The sequence below is a fragment of the Mercenaria mercenaria genome, chromosome 4 (assembly GCF_021730395.1).
Source record: "Mercenaria mercenaria strain notata chromosome 4, MADL_Memer_1, whole genome shotgun sequence".
Lineage (NCBI taxonomy): Eukaryota > Metazoa > Mollusca > Bivalvia > Venerida > Veneridae > Mercenaria > Mercenaria mercenaria.
This window is the reverse complement of record NC_069364.1, coordinates 43,908,062-43,927,320: the sequence shown is the minus strand read 5'-3', so window position 1 is coordinate 43,927,320 and position 19,259 is coordinate 43,908,062. Positions and strand designations below refer to the sequence as shown.

The following is a 19,259-nucleotide window of genomic DNA, read 5'->3' as shown; positions in this document are numbered from 1 at the left end:
AACAATATATTATCAGTGCATGAACCACTAGTACTAGTTGTCATTAACAGCACGAGAGTCATCTGGCATGGGGGTGCCAAATGGGTTTTGCTGGCATGGGTAAAATCACAAGAAACGCCAGTCTGGTGTGCAAGAAAGAAGTAGGTCTTCAAGTTAACTTTCAAACAGTTCCGTGATCACAGACCTGCACTCACAGTTTTTGCTTATACTCTGTGTAGGGATTTTACAATCTTTGGTGAAACTATTTGAGTTATGTATGTAGTTGTAGTCTAGTTAGTAAACTAGTACAGATTTGATCTAAATTCATACAGGGTTACTAGTGTAAGTGCACTGCTGCATTCATGTAACAATCATTGTTGGAGTTCAGTGTACATTCGCTAATGTCTGAAAATGACCTATATTTCACTATTGTAACAGTGCAATCAAAGGTTACCTCTAAACTGATAGGGATTGGGGTTCAATACATGGCTGGTAATATAAACTTTTAGGATTCAATTGCAACTGTGGTGTTACAGTTTGTAAATAATATTTTTTTCACTTGTTGTTGAATAAAATCATTGTTTGTAAGGAGTTCAGATGCGAAAGAATTATATCACGAGGGAGCCCGAGTAATATAATAATACGCAAATCTAAAAAATAACTTAACTGAATATTTTTGGTTTCATCACAGATCCTTTTATCAACACACCTCTATATTTTAATGATGCAGGCAGAAATTAATCACTTTCTATCATTTGTCTCTACAGACACACTTACCACTGCATGTCACTCCATTGCCAGAAAAACCTGCGTTACAAGTACATGTGAAACTTCCCTCAGTGTTGGCGCATGCTGCATTCTGATCACAATTGTCTGTTCCTGTTGTACATTCGTTAATGTCTGAAAATAATTGACAGATCATGTTTCATTCAGGGTTTCTCGTAAATAATACAGATTATAATTGGAGTCTGAAAATCCTTCTCTATTTGAAAGAAAAGTCCTCAGCTGTTATTCAATCTCACTCCAAGGTGATAAAAAGATGGATCTTAATTTTCCATAATTCTCAGTTGGAAGAGCACACATCTACGAATCACTTGGGCTGTGAGTTCGATCTCTGAATGAGGTGTACGTTTTCCATGACAATTTGATAAAAGACTATTTTTGGTTTCATCACAGGCCCTTTTATCAAGACACCTCTATATTTTAATGATGCATGGTGCTTTTTTGGAATATCAGTTGCCATGGCAACACAAATGACATTTATTTGTAAAATATGGTAGAATTTGATTTCTCATTTTTAACTTTAATACAATATACTGGTTTCTAGTTTCTGCATGAACATTAGAAAAACAATGATTTTCCAGTATTTTGAACTACTAACAATACAATATAAATTTATATTATGTCACTAAAACAGGTTTTCTCATGGAACAGTCCTATTGTTTCTTAGAGGCAGAAATTGAACACTTTCTATCATTTGTCTAAAGACACACTTACCACTGCATGTCACTCCATTGCCAGAAAAACCTGCGTTACAAGTACATGTGAAACTTCCCTCAGTGTTGGTGCATGCTGCATTCTGATCACAATTGTCTGTTCCTGTTGTACACTCGTTAATGTCTGAAAATAATTGACAGATCATGTTTCATTCAGGGTTTCTCGTAAATAATACAGATTATAATTGGAGTCTGAAAATCCTTCTCTATTTGAAAGAAAAGTCCTCAGCTGTTATTCAATCTCACTCCAAGGTGATAAAAAGATGGATCTTAATTTTCCATAATTCTCAGTTGGAAGAGCACACATCTACGAATCACTTGGGCTGTGAGTTCGATCTCTGAATGAGGTGTACGTTTTCCATGACAATTTGATAAAAGACTATTTTTGGTTTCATCACAGGCCCTTTTATCAAGACACCTCTATATTTTAATGATGCATGGTGCTTTTTTGGAATATCAGTTGCCATGGCAACACAAATGACATTTATTTGTAAAATATGGTAGAATTTGATTTCTCATTTTTAACTTTAATACAATATACTGGTTTCTAGTTTCTGCATGAACATTAGAAAAACAATGATTTTCCAGTATTTTAAACTACTAACAATACAATATAAATTTATATTATGTCACTAAAACAGGTTTTCTCATGGAACAGTCCTATTGTTTCTTAGAGGCAGAAATTGAACACTTTCTATCATTTGTCTAAAGACACACTTACCACTGCATGTCTCTCCATTGCCAGAAAAACCTGCGTTACAAGTACATGTGAAACTTCCCTCAGTGTTGGCGCATGCTGCATTCTGATCACAATTGTCTGTTCCTGTTGTACACTCGTTAATGTCTGAAAATAATTGACAGATCATGTTTCATTCAGGGCATGTAAGGTTTCTCGTAAATAATACAGATTATAATTGGAGTCTGAAAATCCTTCTCTATCTGAAAGAAAAGTCCTCAGCTGTTATTCAATCTCAATCCAAGGTGATAAAAAGATGAATCATAATTTTTCATAATTCTCAGTTGGAAGAGCACACATCTACGAATCACTGGGGCTGTGAGTTCGATCTCTGCACGAGGTGTATGTTTTCCATGACGATTTGATAAAAGACTATTTTTGGTTTCATCACAGGCCCTTTTATCAACACAACTCTATATTTTAATGATGCATGGGTGCTTTTTTTGAAATATCCATTGCCATGGCAACACAAATGACATTTATTTGTAAAATATGGTAGAATTTGATATCCCAGAAATAACTGTATTACAATATACTTGTTTCTAGTTTCTGCATGAACATTAGAAAAACAATGATTTTCCAGTATTTTAAACTACTAACAATACAATATAAATTTTATATTATGTCACTCGTGGAACAGTTCTATTTTTCTTACAGGCAGAAATTAATCACTTTCTATCATTTGTCTCTACAGACACACTTACCACTGCATGTCACTCCATTGCCAGAAAAACCTGCGTTACAAGTACATGTGAAACTTCCCTCAGTGTTGGCGCATGCTGCATTCTGATCACAATTGTCTGTTCCAGTTGTACACTCGTTAATGTCTGTAAATAGTTGACAGATCATGTTTCATTCAGGGCATGTAAGGTTTCTCTGAAATAATACAGATTATAATTGGAGTCTGAAAATCCTTCTCTATCTGAAAGAAAAGTCCTCAGCTGTTATTCAATCTCACTCCAAGGTGATAAAAAGATGAATCTTAATTTTCCATAATTCTCAGATGGAAGAGCACACATCTACGAATCACTGGGGCTGTGAGTTCGATCTCTGAATGAGGTGTACGTTTTCCATGACAATTTGATAAAAGACTATTTTTGGTTTCATCACAGGCCCTTTTATCAAGACACCTCTATATTTTAATGATGCATGGTGCTTTTTTTTGGAATATCAGTTGCCATGGCAACACAAATGACATTTATTTGTAAAATATGGTAGAATTTGATTTCTCATTTTTAACTTTATTACAATATACTGGTTTCTAGTTTCTGCATGAACATTAGAAAAACAATGATTTTCCAGTATTTTGAACTACTAACAATACAATATAAATTTATATTATGTCACTAAAACAGGTTTTCTCATGGAACAGTTCTATTGTTTCTTAGAGGCAGAAATTGAACACTTTCTATCATTTGTCTAAAGACACACTTACCACTGCATGTCTCTCCATTGCCAGAAAAACCTGCGTTACAAGTACATGTGAAACTTCCCTCAGTGTTGGCGCATGCTGCATTCTGATCACAATTGTCTGTTCCTGTTGTACACTCGTTAATGTCTGAAAATAATTGACAGATCATGTTTCATTCAGGGCATGTAAGGTTTCTCGTAAATAATACAGATTATAATGGAGTCTGAAAATCCTTCTCTATCTGAAAGAAAAGTCCTCAGCTGTTATTCAATCTCACTCCAAGGTGATAAAAAGATGAATCATAATTTTCCATAATTCTCAGATGGAAGAGCACAGATCTACGAATCACTGGGGCTGTGGGTTCGATCTCTGCATGAGGTGTATGTTTTCCAGGACGATTTGATAAAAGACTATTTTTGGTTTCATCACAGGCCCTTTTATCAACACAACTCTATATTTTAATGATGCATGGGTGCTTTTTTGGAATATCCATTGCCATGGCAACACAAATGACATTTATTTGTAAAATATGGTAGAATTTGATATCCCAGAAATAACTGTATTACAATATACTTGTTTCTAGTTTCTGCATGAACATTAGAAAAACAATGATTTTCCAGTATTTTAAACTACTAACAATACAATATAAATTTTATATTATGTCACTCGTGGAACAGTTCTATTTTTCTTACAGGCAGAAATTAATCACTTTCTATCATTTGTCTCTACAGACACACTTACCACTGCATGTCACTCCATTGCCAGAAAAACCTGCGTTACAAGTACATGTGAAACTTCCCTCAGTGTTGGCGCATGCTGCATTCTGATCACAATTGTCTGTTCCAGTTGTACACTCGTTAATGTCTGAAAATAGTTGACAGATCATGTTTCATTCAGGGCATGTAAGGTTTCTCTGAAATAATACAGATTATAATTGGAGTCTGAAAATCCTTCTCTATCTGAAAGAAAAGTCCTCAGCTGTTATTCAATCTCACTCCAAGGTGATAAAAAGATGAATCTTAATTTTCCATAATTCTCAGATGGAAGAGCACACATCTACGAATCACTGGGGCTGTGAGTTCGATCTCTGAATGAGGTGTACGTTTTCCATGACAATTTGATAAAAGACTACTTTTGGTTTCATCACAGGCCCTTTTATCAAGACACCTCTATATTTTAATGATGCATGGTGCTTTTTTTTGGAATATCAGTTGCCATGGCAACACAAATGACATTTATTTGTAAAATATGGTAGAATTTGATTTCTCATTTTTAACTTTATTACAATATACTGGTTTCTAGTTTCTGCATGAACATTAGAAAAACAATGATTTTCCAGTATTTTGAACTACTAACAATACAATATAAATTTATATTATGTCACTAAAACAGGTTTTCTCATGGAACAGTTCTATTGTTTCTTAGAGGCAGAAATTGAACACTTCTATCATTTGTCTAAAGACACACTTACCACTGCATGTCTCTCCATTGCCAGAAAAACCTGCGTTACAAGTACATGTGAAACTTCCCTCAGTGTTGGCGCATGCTGCATTCTGATCACAATTGTCTGTTCCTGTTGTACACTCGTTAATGTCTGAAAATAATTGACAGATCATGTTTCATTCAGGGCATGTAAGGTTTCTCGTAAATAATACAGATTATAATTGGAGTCTGAAAATCCTTCTCTATCTGAAAGAAAAGTCCTCAGCTGTTATTCAATCTCACTCCAAGGTGATAAAAAGATGAATCATAATTTTCCATAATTCTCAGATGGAAGAGCACAGATCTACGAATCACTGGGGCTGTGGGTTCGATCTCTGCATGAGGTGTATGTTTTCCAGGACGATTTGATAAAAGACTATTTTTTGGGTTTCATCACAGGCCCTTTTATCAACACAACTCTATATTTTAATGATGCATGGGTGCTTTTTTGGAATATCCATTGCCATGGCAACACAAATGACATTTATTTGTAAAATATGGTAGAATTTGATATCCCAGAAATAACTGTATTACAATATACTTGTTTCTAGTTTCTGCATGAACATTAGAAAAACAATGATTTTCCAGTATTTTAAACTACTAACAATACAATATAAATTTTATATTATGTCACTCGTGGAACAGTCCTATTTTTCTTACAGGCAGAAATTGAACACTTTCTATCATTTGTCTCTACAGACACACTTACCACTGCATGTCACTCCATTGCCAGAAAAACCTGCGTTACAAGTACATGTGAAACTTCCCTCAGTGTTGGCGCATGCTGCATTCTGATCACAATTGTCTGTTCCAGTTGTACACTCGTTAATGTCTGAAAATAGTTGACAGATCATGTTTCATTCAGGGCATGTAAGGTTTCTCTTAAATAATACAGATTATAATTGGAGTCTGAAAATCCTTCTCTATCTGAAAGAAAAGTCCTCAGCTGTTATTCAATCTCACTCCAAGGTGATAAACAGATGAATCTTAATTTTCCATAATTCTCAGTTGGAAGAGCACACATCTACGAATCACTGGGGCTGTGAGTTCGATCTCTGAATGAGGTGTACGTTTTCCATGACAATTTGATAAAAGACTATTTTTGGTTTCATCACAGGCCCTTTTATCAAGACACCTCTATATTTTAATGATGCATGGTGCTTTTTTGGAATATCAGTTGCCATGGCAACACAAATGACATTTATTTGTAAAATATGGTAGAATTTGATTTCTCATTTTTAACTTTATTACAATATACTGGTTTCTAGTTTCTGCATGAACATTAGAAAAACAATGATTTTGTTCTGCTGTACATTTTTGGTGCTGCACATTTTTGGGTATATTTTATGAAATTCTTTATGAATTTTGATTTTAATAACTATAAGTAAGGGGATGTAAATTATTGTTATGTTATATGAAATTCTTTTAAATTTTATTTTTATTTCTAATAATAGTATGTAGTTGGGAGTCTAAGCAATTCAACACGTACAGACATACAACATGTTAAGGTAGATCTAAACAAATAAAAGATAGATATACAATTGAATAACGGTATTTGCAAGGTGGAAATCTATTGCCTGAAGATGTCTAACGCTATATCCCTTTAATAATACATTACCTGCGATTACGCATAAGGACCTTTGAACAGAATATCTAACTGAGATGTCAAACACATTTTTCAATCAGGATACTAGTTACATGACTTTGATCAAACACATTTTTACAATTAGCACACTAGTTACATGACTTTTAATCAGTAAATAGGGATTAGATTGTGTCATCAAAGATTTACTTAGACACCATTTTTTTTGTATTACGGGCAGTTTTATGGCAGTTAATTTGTTTACTTGCCAAATCCTGTTTTAGGGTCCGAGACGAACCAGTTTTTATGTACGTATTTTTCATTGGTCAGTTGAATTTGTAATAAGATTTTTAATTGGATAATTGCGAAGAAATCAACCGTTTCCAAATCCTTTATAAGCACATCAGCTACCCGAGAAAGCCAAAACTCTGGCTTCGTAGAAAATAAATGTTATTGGGAGCTGACAAGATTTTTATTCTTTTTATAGGTAAGTCGAATTTTGTACTCTGTATTTTTTTCAACTTTGTAAAATCTGGATTGGTAACTTTTAAATTTTAACAGAGATCTTATCTTAATGCGAGGCACATGTGTATTGGAATTGTTCGGGTTTTTTTATCTATACAGCTATTCAGATAGCTACTTAGTATTTTGTTGTTCATGTGTAAGATTTGTACTTCTATAGTTTAGTTTTATACATATGCATCTCAGAAAACTTCAAAGTATTTTTGTTTATGAGTAAGATTTAGTAGATTCTTTTTACTGTTGATTTATTACAGAAATTATGTTGTATAATGAAATCTGAACTAGTTTTTATTCAGATAGAGAAAAGAAACTTATTGAGGAGTACTCTAAATTCTTAATCACTTAGTGTACTTTCATTTAGAACTTGTCGCTTAATTTGCGTCTTTCGGTTTATTTTAATAATAGTCTAGGCCGTGAGTACTCTTCATAGGAAAACAAATTTAGATGTATTTAGGAAATCAAATAACTGAATAAAACTGAAAATATAACTTTTTAGGCATTTCAGTGTATTTAAGAAACAAATCTAGAGTAGGCAGTATGTTGGTTGAGTGTCGATTTAATGTAAGAAACCAGAATGGTAGGATTTTTGTTTGTGTATATTAAAACTATTTGTTGATAAACTTAGAGTATGATTTTCTGGTTCATTAAAGAGTTAGTCTCTAGGCTTGGTGAATTATTTATCATTTTCTTAAATTTATTGATCATTGATTGAATGTATGCTTGATGTTATGTATGTGATTTATATGGATGTTTGTACAAAAAAAAAAAATTCTGGCTTCGTAGAAAATAAATGTTATTGGGAGCTGACAAGATTTTTATTCTTTTTATAGAGCTACAGAAATCTGGAAGCATCCCAGAGTATCGACAATTCCCCATTCTCAATAAGAGAGAAAACAGTGCAGAAAACGTGGTGGGTAGAATCAAGACGAACCCAACCTCTTAACTTAGCAAGCGAGTGACATTTCTAACAGATGCCATTGTCTAGCAAACCGTCAAACTATAATTTAAGATCGGTGCCAGAAGTTGCGGAAGAAGAAAGAACTCTAGAAACAAAACCAGTCATGCCAATGTCCACATACAGATTAGAAATCTTCAAAGGGGACGGCGCCCAGGACATACAACGGTATCTCAGACGATTCGACCAATACGTAGCCTGTACAGGCATTAAAGATGAACAATCGTATGCAACGTTAATATGGCACTTAGACGATCCTGTCCGTCTGTACATAGAAAATCTTACTACGCCTCCCGACACGTTGGAAGGATTAAAAAGGACACTAATATCTAAGTACAAAACAGACACACCAGTGGACTTAGCCATTTTTCATGCAAAACAAGGTGCAATGGAGACAACGGACCAATTCCTGCGGAGATTGGAGAACTCCATCTTGCTATCCAACTCCAAAATAGACAGAAAGCTGGCAGTGCAGATTGCACTACAAGGGATGGACAGATCCGTGAGTTCTGCAATTTCATGCCATAACCCTGATTCACTAGATAAAGTCAGGGAACTTGCATCCAGAATGAGTTTTACGAATACTAGTAGTGTAAACTCGGTAACAGAGGTACCAACCCGTCTGGAAACCACGATCGATGTCCTGACAGCTGCGGTTGCCAAGCTGTCCACCAACATGGACCGAGATGAGCAGACAAGGCAATTACCAGTCCAATCCCCAAGGAATACCAGTTACAGGCATCATCAACGCCAACAACAGCAGTATGAGCGAAGAAGACCAATGCAGTCAAATCAAGAACATTCTGTGTGTAGAAGATGTGGAGGTAGGTGTTACTCTAGAGCATCTTGTAGGGCAATTGGTCAAACTTGTTTTAAATGTAAAAGGGTAGACCATTTTGGTACTATGTGTGAAAATGTTAGGACTACTAATATGACAAAGGGAAATAATTTCAGATCTCATAGGCAATAGGGATTCGGGCCTGTCCACTTTGGTAAAATTTCTTCAGTGGATGGGCACAAAGATAGGAAGTCAATAAATATGCAATTAGAAAGTGCTAAAAATAGGTACAGGTATAGGTATAATCTAAATCACAGAAATAAACATTCCCAAGCTCAAAGTGAGAAAAAGCTTCAATATAAGAATAGGGATTCTGAAAAATTAAATTTTATTCATAATCAAAGCTCTGAAAGTACTGCAGAGGTTAATGCTAACTTCACGGCTTACATGAGTAAAAATACTGTCTCTGTTAGTGTTAATGGTAAACAAACCAATGCATTGATAGATACAGGAGCCTCGGTCAGCTGTGTAAGTAAGTGCTATTTAGATAAAATCACTTCAAATGGAAAACCAGACATTCAGTCATCTGCTATAAAATCAATTATAGGTGTAGGACAATCAAAACATCAAGTTTTAGGGACTGTCACATTAGATGTTTGTTTTGGAAAAATTAAATTGGCATATCATTTTCATGTTATAGAAGAGTTGCACCATTCTTTAATCATAGGGCACAATTTCATGGAAGCACATAAAATTCAAATTGACATTCCAGGCAAAAAGATTATAATTCAAGAAAATCTGGCTGTTTGTCATTTACGAACAAATACAGGGTTTGCACGTACTATAAGACCAACTTTAATACAAGCTCAAAGTGAGGTCAATATTCAAGTTAAAATTGCACGCACTAAGTCAGGAGAGCAAGTCTTGTTAGAGCCACTTCAAAATTTATGCAAATTAAATTTGATGGGTGCAAAATGCTTTGTCACTGTAAATAAAGGGAAAGCTGCAATAAGAATAATAAATCCGACAGACCAAGATATCCTCTTAAAAGGAAATAAAATAATAGCCAAAGTATCTCAAGTAGATAAGAATCAAATTTTTACTTTAGACTGCAGTGAAAACAATCGTGTTGAGCAAAAATCTTCAAAACATACAAAATTTAATATTGAATCTTTTGATCTTGACGGATCAGATCTAAATACACAGCAAAAACAGCAGCTGCTTAAACTTTTAAAAGCAAATAGTGACATTTTCTCAGAAGGGTTACATGACCTTGGAAAAACTTCTTTGCAGACCCACAAAATAGACACAGGCAATAATCCTCCTGTCCGACTTCCATTTTACAAACAAACTCCAGAATTACGTAGGGAAACTAAGCGACAAACTGATGAAATGTTGCGTACAGGCATTTTAAAAGAAAGTGATTCAAACTGGCATTCACCTGTTGTTATGGTAAAGAAAGCAGATTCAAATGAATTTAGGTTCGCAGTGGACTACAGGAGGTTAAATAGAATATCAAAACCGCAGGCTTTTCCAATTCCCAGACTTTCAGACATATTTGATGCTATAGGTGAAGCAAATGCACACTATTTTTCTTCCTTGGACTTAGGCAAAGCTTTCTGGCAGGTACCCCTTGATGAAGAAAGCAAACATAAGGCAGCAATCATAACATATGATGGAATTTTTGAATTCCAGACTATGCCCTTTGGACTTCAGGGAGCTAGCGCAACTTTCCAGAGACTCATGATGAAAGTACTCAGAGGAATTTCTTGGAAATATGTGCTTGCTTACATCGATGATGTTTTAATCTATTCAGCCACTTTTAAAGATCACCTTCAGCATCTTAATGAAGTATTTTCTCGTATTCGTCAAGCTGGTCTGAAACTTTCATCAAAGAAATGCTATTTTGCACAGAAAAAACTTCATTATTTAGGTCATGTAATCAGCAAAAATGGAGTAGAAACTGATAAAAAGAAAATTGAAAAAATAAAACATTTATTAGCTCCAAAAGACAGGAAAGGTGTAAAATCTCTGTTAGGGTTAACAAATTATTATAAAAAGTTTGTTTTAGGGTACAGTAAAATTTGCGCACCAATATTTGAATTATTAAAGAAAGACACTCCATTTGCATGGACTGAAAATTGTGAAAATGCTTTAAATCAGTTAAAAAAGGCACTCATATCCGCCCCAGTTTTGGCATTCCCTGACATGGGAAAACCTTTCATATTGACTTGTGATGGTTCTAGGTCAGCTTTAGGGTATATTATAGGACAGTTAGATGACAATAATAAAGAACATGTAATTGAGTATGGAAGCAGAGCATTAAGGGATGCTGAAAAAAATTATTCAGTGTCTGAATTGGAATGTTTAGCTATAGTAGAAGGTGTCAAAGCATTTAAATCTTACCTTTCAACCGGGATAAAATTTACCATTGTCACAGATCATAAAGCACTGACTTGTTTAAATAATTTAAATAATTCAACTAATGGAAGAATTGCTAGGTGGGCTATGTTTCTACAAGAGTTCAACTATCATGTAGTCTACCGAAAGGGATCTTTAAACCAGGCGGATGCATTATCAAGGTTGACACAGGATGCTAACAGGGAGGAACATACATCAACCGAGATTCCAGTAGAGCGGACACATGAGGTAAAAACATGCATTTCAGTAAATCAAAATATTAAACAAAGTGATAGGCCACAATCTTCCACTGAGTATGGTGTACATAATGCTATCTGCTCATTGGAGACTGAGTCAATCATAAACACTGTAAGGACTGAGGACAGGCAGTCTTCCATTGAGAATGGTGTGCAAAATCCTACCAACTCATTTGAGGCCGTGTCTTCTAGTATCCAACACAAGAAACAAGAGTGGCTTGAGGCTTTCTTTGAGTATGGCGTGCAAAATTCTGTCTGCTCACTGAATGCTGATACGCCTATTGTGGAGGATTTGAAGAAGGATTATACAACCAACTCAAATGAAGATAAATTGAAATTAATAGAAATGCAACAGAACTGTCCTGAATTTAAGTACTTGTATCAATACATTCAAACTAGGGAACTTCCAGATGACATAGATAAAAATTTAAAAAAGTGGGTTTTAAATGAGAAAGAATATTATGATATAGTTGATGGAATCCTTATTCATATCTATCAACCAAGGTCAAAGAAAAAGCCAGTTGATGAAAAATTCATTTTTCAAATTGCTATGCCCAAACAAGAAAGATTAAAAACATTACAAGCTTATCATGATAGTAATGGACATTTTGGATTGAAAAAGACTTTTGAAATTTTGAGATCAAAATTCTATTGGCCACGTATGTTTCAGCAAGTTACTGAGTATGTTAAGTCTTGCGATAAATGTCAAAGAGCAAAAAGAGACCCCCATGCTAAACCAACACCTTTAAATCCACTTCCTGTTACAAACGTTTTTGGTAGGTTACACATAGATATGATAGGACCTCTCTCAAAAACATCAGAAGGTCACGAACATATTCTTGTAGTTGTAGATAGCTTTTCACGATGGATTGAAGCATTTCCTCTTAGGTCTACCACTGCTAGCGAAATAGCTCGCATTCTTCATGATGAAATTTTCTGTCGCTATGGGGCACCACTTTCAATTGTAAGCGATAGGGGACGAAATTTTCTCTCAAAACTTGTAAATGCAGTTTGTGAAATATATCAAGTATCGCGTCACAAAACTGCAAGTTACAACCCAAGAGCTAACGGAGCTGTGGAAAAACAAAATGCATGTATTAAACAAACCTTGAGGATGTATATTGATAAAGATCAAAAGAACTGGCACCTACTACTACCTACCGTAATGATGGCTATGAGGTCTTCACCAAATACAGAAACTTCCGGTTATAGTCCATACAAGATGGTATTTGGGTGTGAAATGAGGCTACCTTATGACACTTCACTGGTACCTCGTGAATCACTAGGACCCGAGGCCAAGACCCATGTGGAACAATTGTTACAACGACTCAAGTTGATTCGGGAACAAGCAAAACAGAACACGGAAACTACCCAAAGGGACAGCAAGCAGAGACATGATGAAAAAGCAAAAGACTCAGATTTCTTACCAGGTCAGCAGGTACTTTTAAAAGTACATAAAACTAAAACAGGACTTTCACATAAATTAGAGGATCAATGGTCAGCAAAACCTTATTACATTAGATGGAAAGGACCACATGATTCCTATAAAATAGCAGAATGTGATTCAGATAAGCTTCATAAGCCTCTGGTCAATGCAAAGAACTTAAAGAGATATTATGATCCCAGAAACTATAGACAGGAAGATGAAGCTGAAACCCCAGATGAAGAAGAGCCACAACAACAACAACAGCAGCAGCAGCAACCCATTGATGATGAAGAAGATGATGATAATGGCAATGACGATGGAGATCAAACTAGTGGTAATGGCACTTATGATGACAGTGATGCTGATGATAATGTTAGTGGATCAAATATTCCACAAGCAACACACACTGATAATAATAGGAAACAGGATCAGGAGGGAAGCACAGATACAAAATGGTACAGGGCAAACAAAATCTTAAAAATAAGGTTTAAAAATAAGAAAAGGGAATTCTTAATAGAATGGAAAAACAAAAAATATAAACCAAGTTGGGTTCTTGATGATGATGTAAGTGATTATCTTAAGCGTCAATATTATGCAACTCACACTAAAATGGGCAGGAGGAGAAAAAGGCCTTATAGGTACTTTGATTAAATGATAAAATAACATGCAGATCTGCTAAGATGTAAAGTAGAAAGTAAAAACACAAAAGTTACCATAAAAGTATGAAAAGTAAACGAGATCATGATCTAAAATAGAAACACCAAACAAATTTACAAGTTAATCTTTGTTATGCGGAGATATGCGCACACTTAAATTATTTTAATGAGGAAGACACTTTTAGTTTAATTACTTTTATAGTATAATGGAATGATTTCTTTCAAGGAGTCTGGTTAATGATTGTCTTGGACTGCAAAATTCCATAATATGCAGGATTGCCTTGCTTCAGCATTAAGTAGTACATGCCATTAAGAAATTTCAAGTAAATTTCTGAATAGTGTGGGGTGGCCAACCACATTGTTCATTTGGACGACTACAATTGGTCTGTATTTATATTTTTGCAGTCTGGGATGGTCTTTGGCTGATTCCATTGATGATCATGATGACTCTTTGTGTCTCGGTGTCGGCAATACCACAAGAAATGCAGAGATTAAACTATGGTGTAGTATTTGAGCCAGAAGCCCTGTTACAACTAAATAAAGAGAGTTGGATCCACACTTTTGAAGTACAGTTGCCTGAGCCTATGAACATAAATGAATTGCCAGGTTGTACTAAGAACAAGAAGACTTGTGAATATGTAAATAATATGTTAACTGAAATTAATCAGGTTAGGGTACATACTGCAATGTATATAAAAGAAACAATTAAAACAATTGACCGCTTAATGCCAGAAAAAGCACACACCATTAAAAGTAGAAGTCGCAGATCACTTCTCCCATTCATAGGTTCTCTGAGCAAAAGTCTTTTTAACACCGCTACTATGGATGATGTGAATCTGTTAGCTAGGCATGTAAATGCTTTAAATAGGCTGAATCGCAACCTTGTTAAATCTGTTCAGCAACATGAAGGTCATTTATCTTCTTACATCAAAATGGCTAATGACAGATTTTCAAATGTGATGGCTGGAATTAAAGAAAATGAAAATGCCATCATTCAAATGCAGACACAAATTAATGCAAGTTTTGAAAAGATGGAAAGGTCATTTTCATCAATGAATGTCTTAATAACTAAACAAATAGAGAAATCAAGGCAGCTGGAATCAGTTTTCAATAATCTAGTAAATGGTATTTATAATCTGGTAGATGGCCTTTTATCTCCATCCTTGGTACCAGTTGAGATTATGCAGGATACCATTGATGAAATAAAGTCCATGCTGCACAATAAATTCCCTGACTTCCATCTCATTCACACAGATGCTAAAAACATTTATAGAAATGTAGAAACAGTATATGCCAAAATAGGTTCTAGGTTGTATATTTCTGTAAAATTTCCAATATCTCCATTCAAGAAACCTCTTACATTATATAATGTAATGTCATTCCCAGTTCCTGTAAATGATAGCACAGATCATGCTACCCAGTTATTAGATTTACCACAATTATTTGCTGTAACTGATGATCTTCAGTTCTATGTTGAACTTTCAAAAAATGATTTGCAAAAATGTGAACAACACAAAAAGCTTATGGTTTGTGAAATAACCAAAATTCTGCATCCTGTAACCCATGACAGTTGCACTCTAGCATTATTACAAAATGATAAAGCCAAAGTTAAAGGTAAATGTCACTTTAGATTTCTGATGCACCACTTGATACCCAAAATACAAAAATTATCTGCAAGTTCCATCCTGGTATATAATATAGATGTTCTGGAACTTAGCTGCAAATCAGGAAGGCAAATGCTTAAAGCTTGTAAATTCTGCATCATTAAAATACCATGTGAATGTACAGTTTCAACACCAGAGCTTTATTTACCACCAAGGTTGTCAGTCTGCCACAACCAAACAGTCTCTAAAATGCATCCTGTAAATCTAGCTCTGTTACAGCAATTTTTCAATGATTCCTCTCTAAATAGTATAGATCCAAATTCTCTATTTGAAAATCCATTAAGCATAACTGTGCCTCAATTTAAAATTTATCAACATACCATGTCTGACATATTGGCAGATGACAGAAAATCTCACTTAAGTTTAGAAAAAATGGCTGAATCTGCTAAAAAGGATGAACTAGTTTTCCAAACACTATCAGAGCCATTACTGACAGGTGATATTTCATTGGAACAGTCATGGCCGACAACCAATGACATTCTTTTATATGTCACCATGGCAGTAACAACTCTATCACTTATCGCTTTCATTATAATGGCAATTAAATTAAGGAAGGTATTGCTTATTTTAGGTGTAATGCAAATGACCAATAGAAAAGTAGCTGCGTCAACTCTGCCTTCATTTATTTATAAGCAGGAAATTCCAAAGCAAAGTCAAAATTCATACTTGCTTGAAAATCTGAACCTCCAAGTGGACCATTACATTTTAGCAATTGTATCAATTACCTTTGTCTGCTCTTTGGTAGTAATTTGGAATGTGTATCAAAGAAAGTCTAACAAAACGGCTTTAATTTTAGAATTAACCACTGGAGAAAGCTGTATATATATAACATTACAAAAGCTGTCATTGTGCCCATCCTACTGGCATATAACCATCCCAAAAGATATACAATCTATTACACTACAAGGAAAGTTCTCCCCAACCATATATTTTGAATGGGATGACTGCTCTATTTTCAATAAATTGAGGGAAAAATCTCAAAAAGTCAAGTCACAGGTACACTTGACTTACTGGCAAGGCAGAAAAATCAGGGAAATTTTAGACAAACCATATAATGTCCACTTCTTTGTAAAACATACAAATTTGCTTTTACCCTTGCAATAAAACCAATTGCCATGCAAAGCTCTAGAATTAACACCTACAGTTAGGAAACTTAAGCTACTATTAATTTACACTACTAGTATGTATTTTATTTGAATGTGTATATGTGTGTGATCCTGAGGACAATCAGTGATGATGGAATGGAGACAATATATATATATTTAAACAATAATGGGAAATTTGACTTTGTTTTATAGATGAACTTATCACAGGTGTGTCAATATGTTTGAACATATGCTCAGCAGAATATATAATTGCTCATAACTGAAACAGCAGTTTAATTATTATAAAAAAATAATAATTCATAATTCATTGGTCTTTCATACAATGTAGCTTAGGGTTGTTTTATTGCTTCTGCATTGTGTATATATATGTGTGTATATCATGTTTTAATTTTTTTTCTTTCACTTGACTATCAATTTTATTATTAAGTTTCTTTATTTACTATTTTGTTAAATGTATTAAAAACATGACTTCATGTTCAATTTGTAGGGGTAAATTTTGACAAAAACAGTAATTCACTTAAATTTTGCAGAACTTTTAATTATAATTACAGCTGAGTTCGACATAGTGTACAGAAATTGTATTGTACAGCAACTTCATACAGCTGCTTTCAGCAGAGTGTTCTAAATTGAATATTACAGCTGATTTCAACCAAGTGTTCCAATTTTGCATTGTACAGCTGATTTTAACATAGTGTTCTAAGATTGCATGATACAAAACATATGGCAATAAGTATTACAACACAGTTCAATAGACTGTTAGGACTATTTAAACTTTATAGGAATAAAGTTATTTTGAGGGGGAGAGGTAGTGTTCTGCTGTACATTTTTGGTGCTGCACATTTTTGGGTATATTTTATGAAATTCTTTATGAATTTTGATTTTAATAACTATAAGTAAGGGGATGTAAATTATTGTTATGTTATATGAAATTCTTTTAAATTTTATTTTTATTTCTAATAATAGTATGTAGTTGGGAGTCTAAGCAATTCAACACGTACAGACATACAACATGTTAAGGTAGATCTAAACAAATAAAAGATAGATATACAATTGAATAACGGTATTTGCAAGGTGGAAATCTATTGCCTGAAGATGTCTAACGCTATATCCCTTTAATAATACATTACCTGCGATTACGCATAAGGACCTTTGAACAGAATATCTAACTGAGATGTCAAACACATTTTTCAATCAGGATACTAGTTACATGACTTTGATCAAACACATTTTTACAATTAGCACACTAGTTACATGACTTTTAATCAGTAAATAGGGATTAGATTGTGTCATCAAAGATTTACTTAGACACCATTTTTTTTGTATTACGGGCAGTTTTATGGCAGTTAATTTGTTTACTTGCCAAATCCTGTTTTAGGGTCCGAGACGAACCAGTTTTTATGTACGTATTTTTCATTGGTCAGTTGAATTTGTAATAAGATTTTTAATTGGATAATTGCGAAGAAATCAACCGTTTCCAAATCCTTTATAAGCACATCAGCTACCCGAGAAAGCCAAAACTCTGGCTTCGTAGAAAATAAATGTTATTGGGAGCTGACAAGATTTTTATTCTTTTTATAGGTAAGTCGAATTTTGTACTCTGTATTTTTTTCAACTTTGTAAAATCTGGATTGGTAACTTTTAAATTTTAACAGAGATCTTATCTTAATGCGAGGCACATGTGTATTGGAATTGTTCGGGTTTTTTTATCTATACAGCTATTCAGATAGCTACTTAGTATTTTGTTGTTCATGTGTAAGATTTGTACTTCTATAGTTTAGTTTTATACATATGCATCTCAGAAAACTTCAAAGTATTTTTGTTTATGAGTAAGATTTAGTAGATTCTTTTTACTGTTGATTTATTACAGAAATTATGTTGTATAATGAAATCTGAACTAGTTTTTATTCAGATAGAGAAAAGAAACTTATTGAGGAGTACTCTAAATTCTTAATCACTTAGTGTACTTTCATTTAGAACTTGTCGCTTAATTTGCGTCTTTCGGTTTATTTTAATAATAGTCTAGGCCGTGAGTACTCTTCATAGGAAAACAAATTTAGATGTATTTAGGAAATCAAATAACTGAATAAAACTGAAAATATAACTTTTTAGGCATTTCAGTGTATTTAAGAAACAAATCTAGAGTAGGCAGTATGTTGGTTGAGTGTCGATTTAATGTAAGAAACCAGAATGGTAGGATTTTTGTTTGTGTATATTAAAACTATTTGTTGATAAACTTAGAGTATGATTTTCTGGTTCATTAAAGAGTTAGTCTCTAGGCTTGGTGAATTATTTATCATTTTCTTAAATTTATTGATCATTGATTGAATGTATGCTTGATGTTATGTATGTGATTTATATGGATGTTTGTACAAAAAAAAAAAACTCTGGCTTCGTAGAAAATAAATGTTATTGGGAGCTGACAAGATTTTTATTCTTTTTATAGAGCTACAGAAATCTGGAAGCATCCCAGAGTATCGACAATTCCCCATTCTCAATAAGAGAGAAAACAGTGCAGAAAAATTTTCCAGTATTTTGAACTACTAACAATACAATATAAATTTATATTATGTCACTAAAACAGGTTTTCTCATGGAACAGTCCTATTGTTTCTTAGAGGCAGAAATTGAACACTTTCTATCATTTGTCTAAAGACACACTTACCACTGCATGTCACTCCATTGCCAGAAAAACCTGCGTTACAAGTACATGTGAAACTTCCCTCAGTGTTGGCGCATGCTGCATTCTGATCACAATTGTCTGCTCCTGTTTCACACTCGTTAATGTCTGAAAATAATTGACAGATTATGTT

The 19,259-nt window shown here is 34.0% G+C and overlaps 2 protein-coding genes across 3 annotated transcripts in view; one reads left to right on the top strand and one right to left on the bottom strand.

The window, feature by feature from the left end:
* LOC123551581 (fibrillin-1-like) overlaps positions 1–19,259 on the bottom strand; it is a 38,821-nt gene that overhangs the window by 3,042 nt on the left and 16,520 nt on the right. Inside the window, exons 6-14 of the mRNA XM_053541050.1 lie at positions 19,112–19,234; positions 5,814–5,936; positions 5,094–5,216; positions 4,364–4,486; positions 3,647–3,769; positions 2,916–3,038; positions 2,197–2,319; positions 1,477–1,599; positions 757–879 (exon numbers count right to left, since the gene is read on the bottom strand). Of these exons, the coding sequence (XP_053397025.1) occupies positions 757–879; positions 1,477–1,599; positions 2,197–2,319; positions 2,916–3,038; positions 3,647–3,769; positions 4,364–4,486; positions 5,094–5,216; positions 5,814–5,936; positions 19,112–19,234 (1,107 nt within the window). The remainder of the gene's footprint in view (positions 1–756; positions 880–1,476; positions 1,600–2,196; positions 2,320–2,915; positions 3,039–3,646; positions 3,770–4,363; positions 4,487–5,093; positions 5,217–5,813; positions 5,937–19,111; positions 19,235–19,259) is intronic.
* LOC123528301 (uncharacterized) lies at positions 6,411–18,948 on the top strand. 2 transcript variants are annotated; one of them, XM_045308036.2, is made up of 3 exons: positions 6,411–7,769; positions 8,039–8,987; positions 14,086–18,948. In XM_045308036.2, the coding sequence occupies exons 2-3, from the start codon at positions 8,180–8,182 to the stop codon at positions 16,446–16,448; spliced, it is 3,171 nt and encodes a 1,056-aa protein (XP_045163971.2). In that variant the 5' UTR covers positions 6,411–7,769; positions 8,039–8,179; the 3' UTR covers positions 16,449–18,948. The 2 variants fall into 2 exon arrangements, with proteins under 2 accessions (XP_045163971.2, XP_045163970.2); XM_045308035.2 differs by having other exon boundaries at positions 6,411–7,785.

What these genes read in the sequence shown, in the direction of transcription:
- LOC123528301 (XM_045308036.2), top strand. Translation starts at nt 8,180, where the DNA reads ATGCCATTGTCTAGCAAACCGTCAAACTATAATTTAAGATCGGTGCCA. An exon ending in TGTGTGTAGAAGATGTGGAG is followed by an intron (nt 8,988 to 14,085) that starts GTAGGTGTTACT and finishes ATATTTTTGCAG; the next exon opens with TCTGGGATGGTCTTTGGCTG.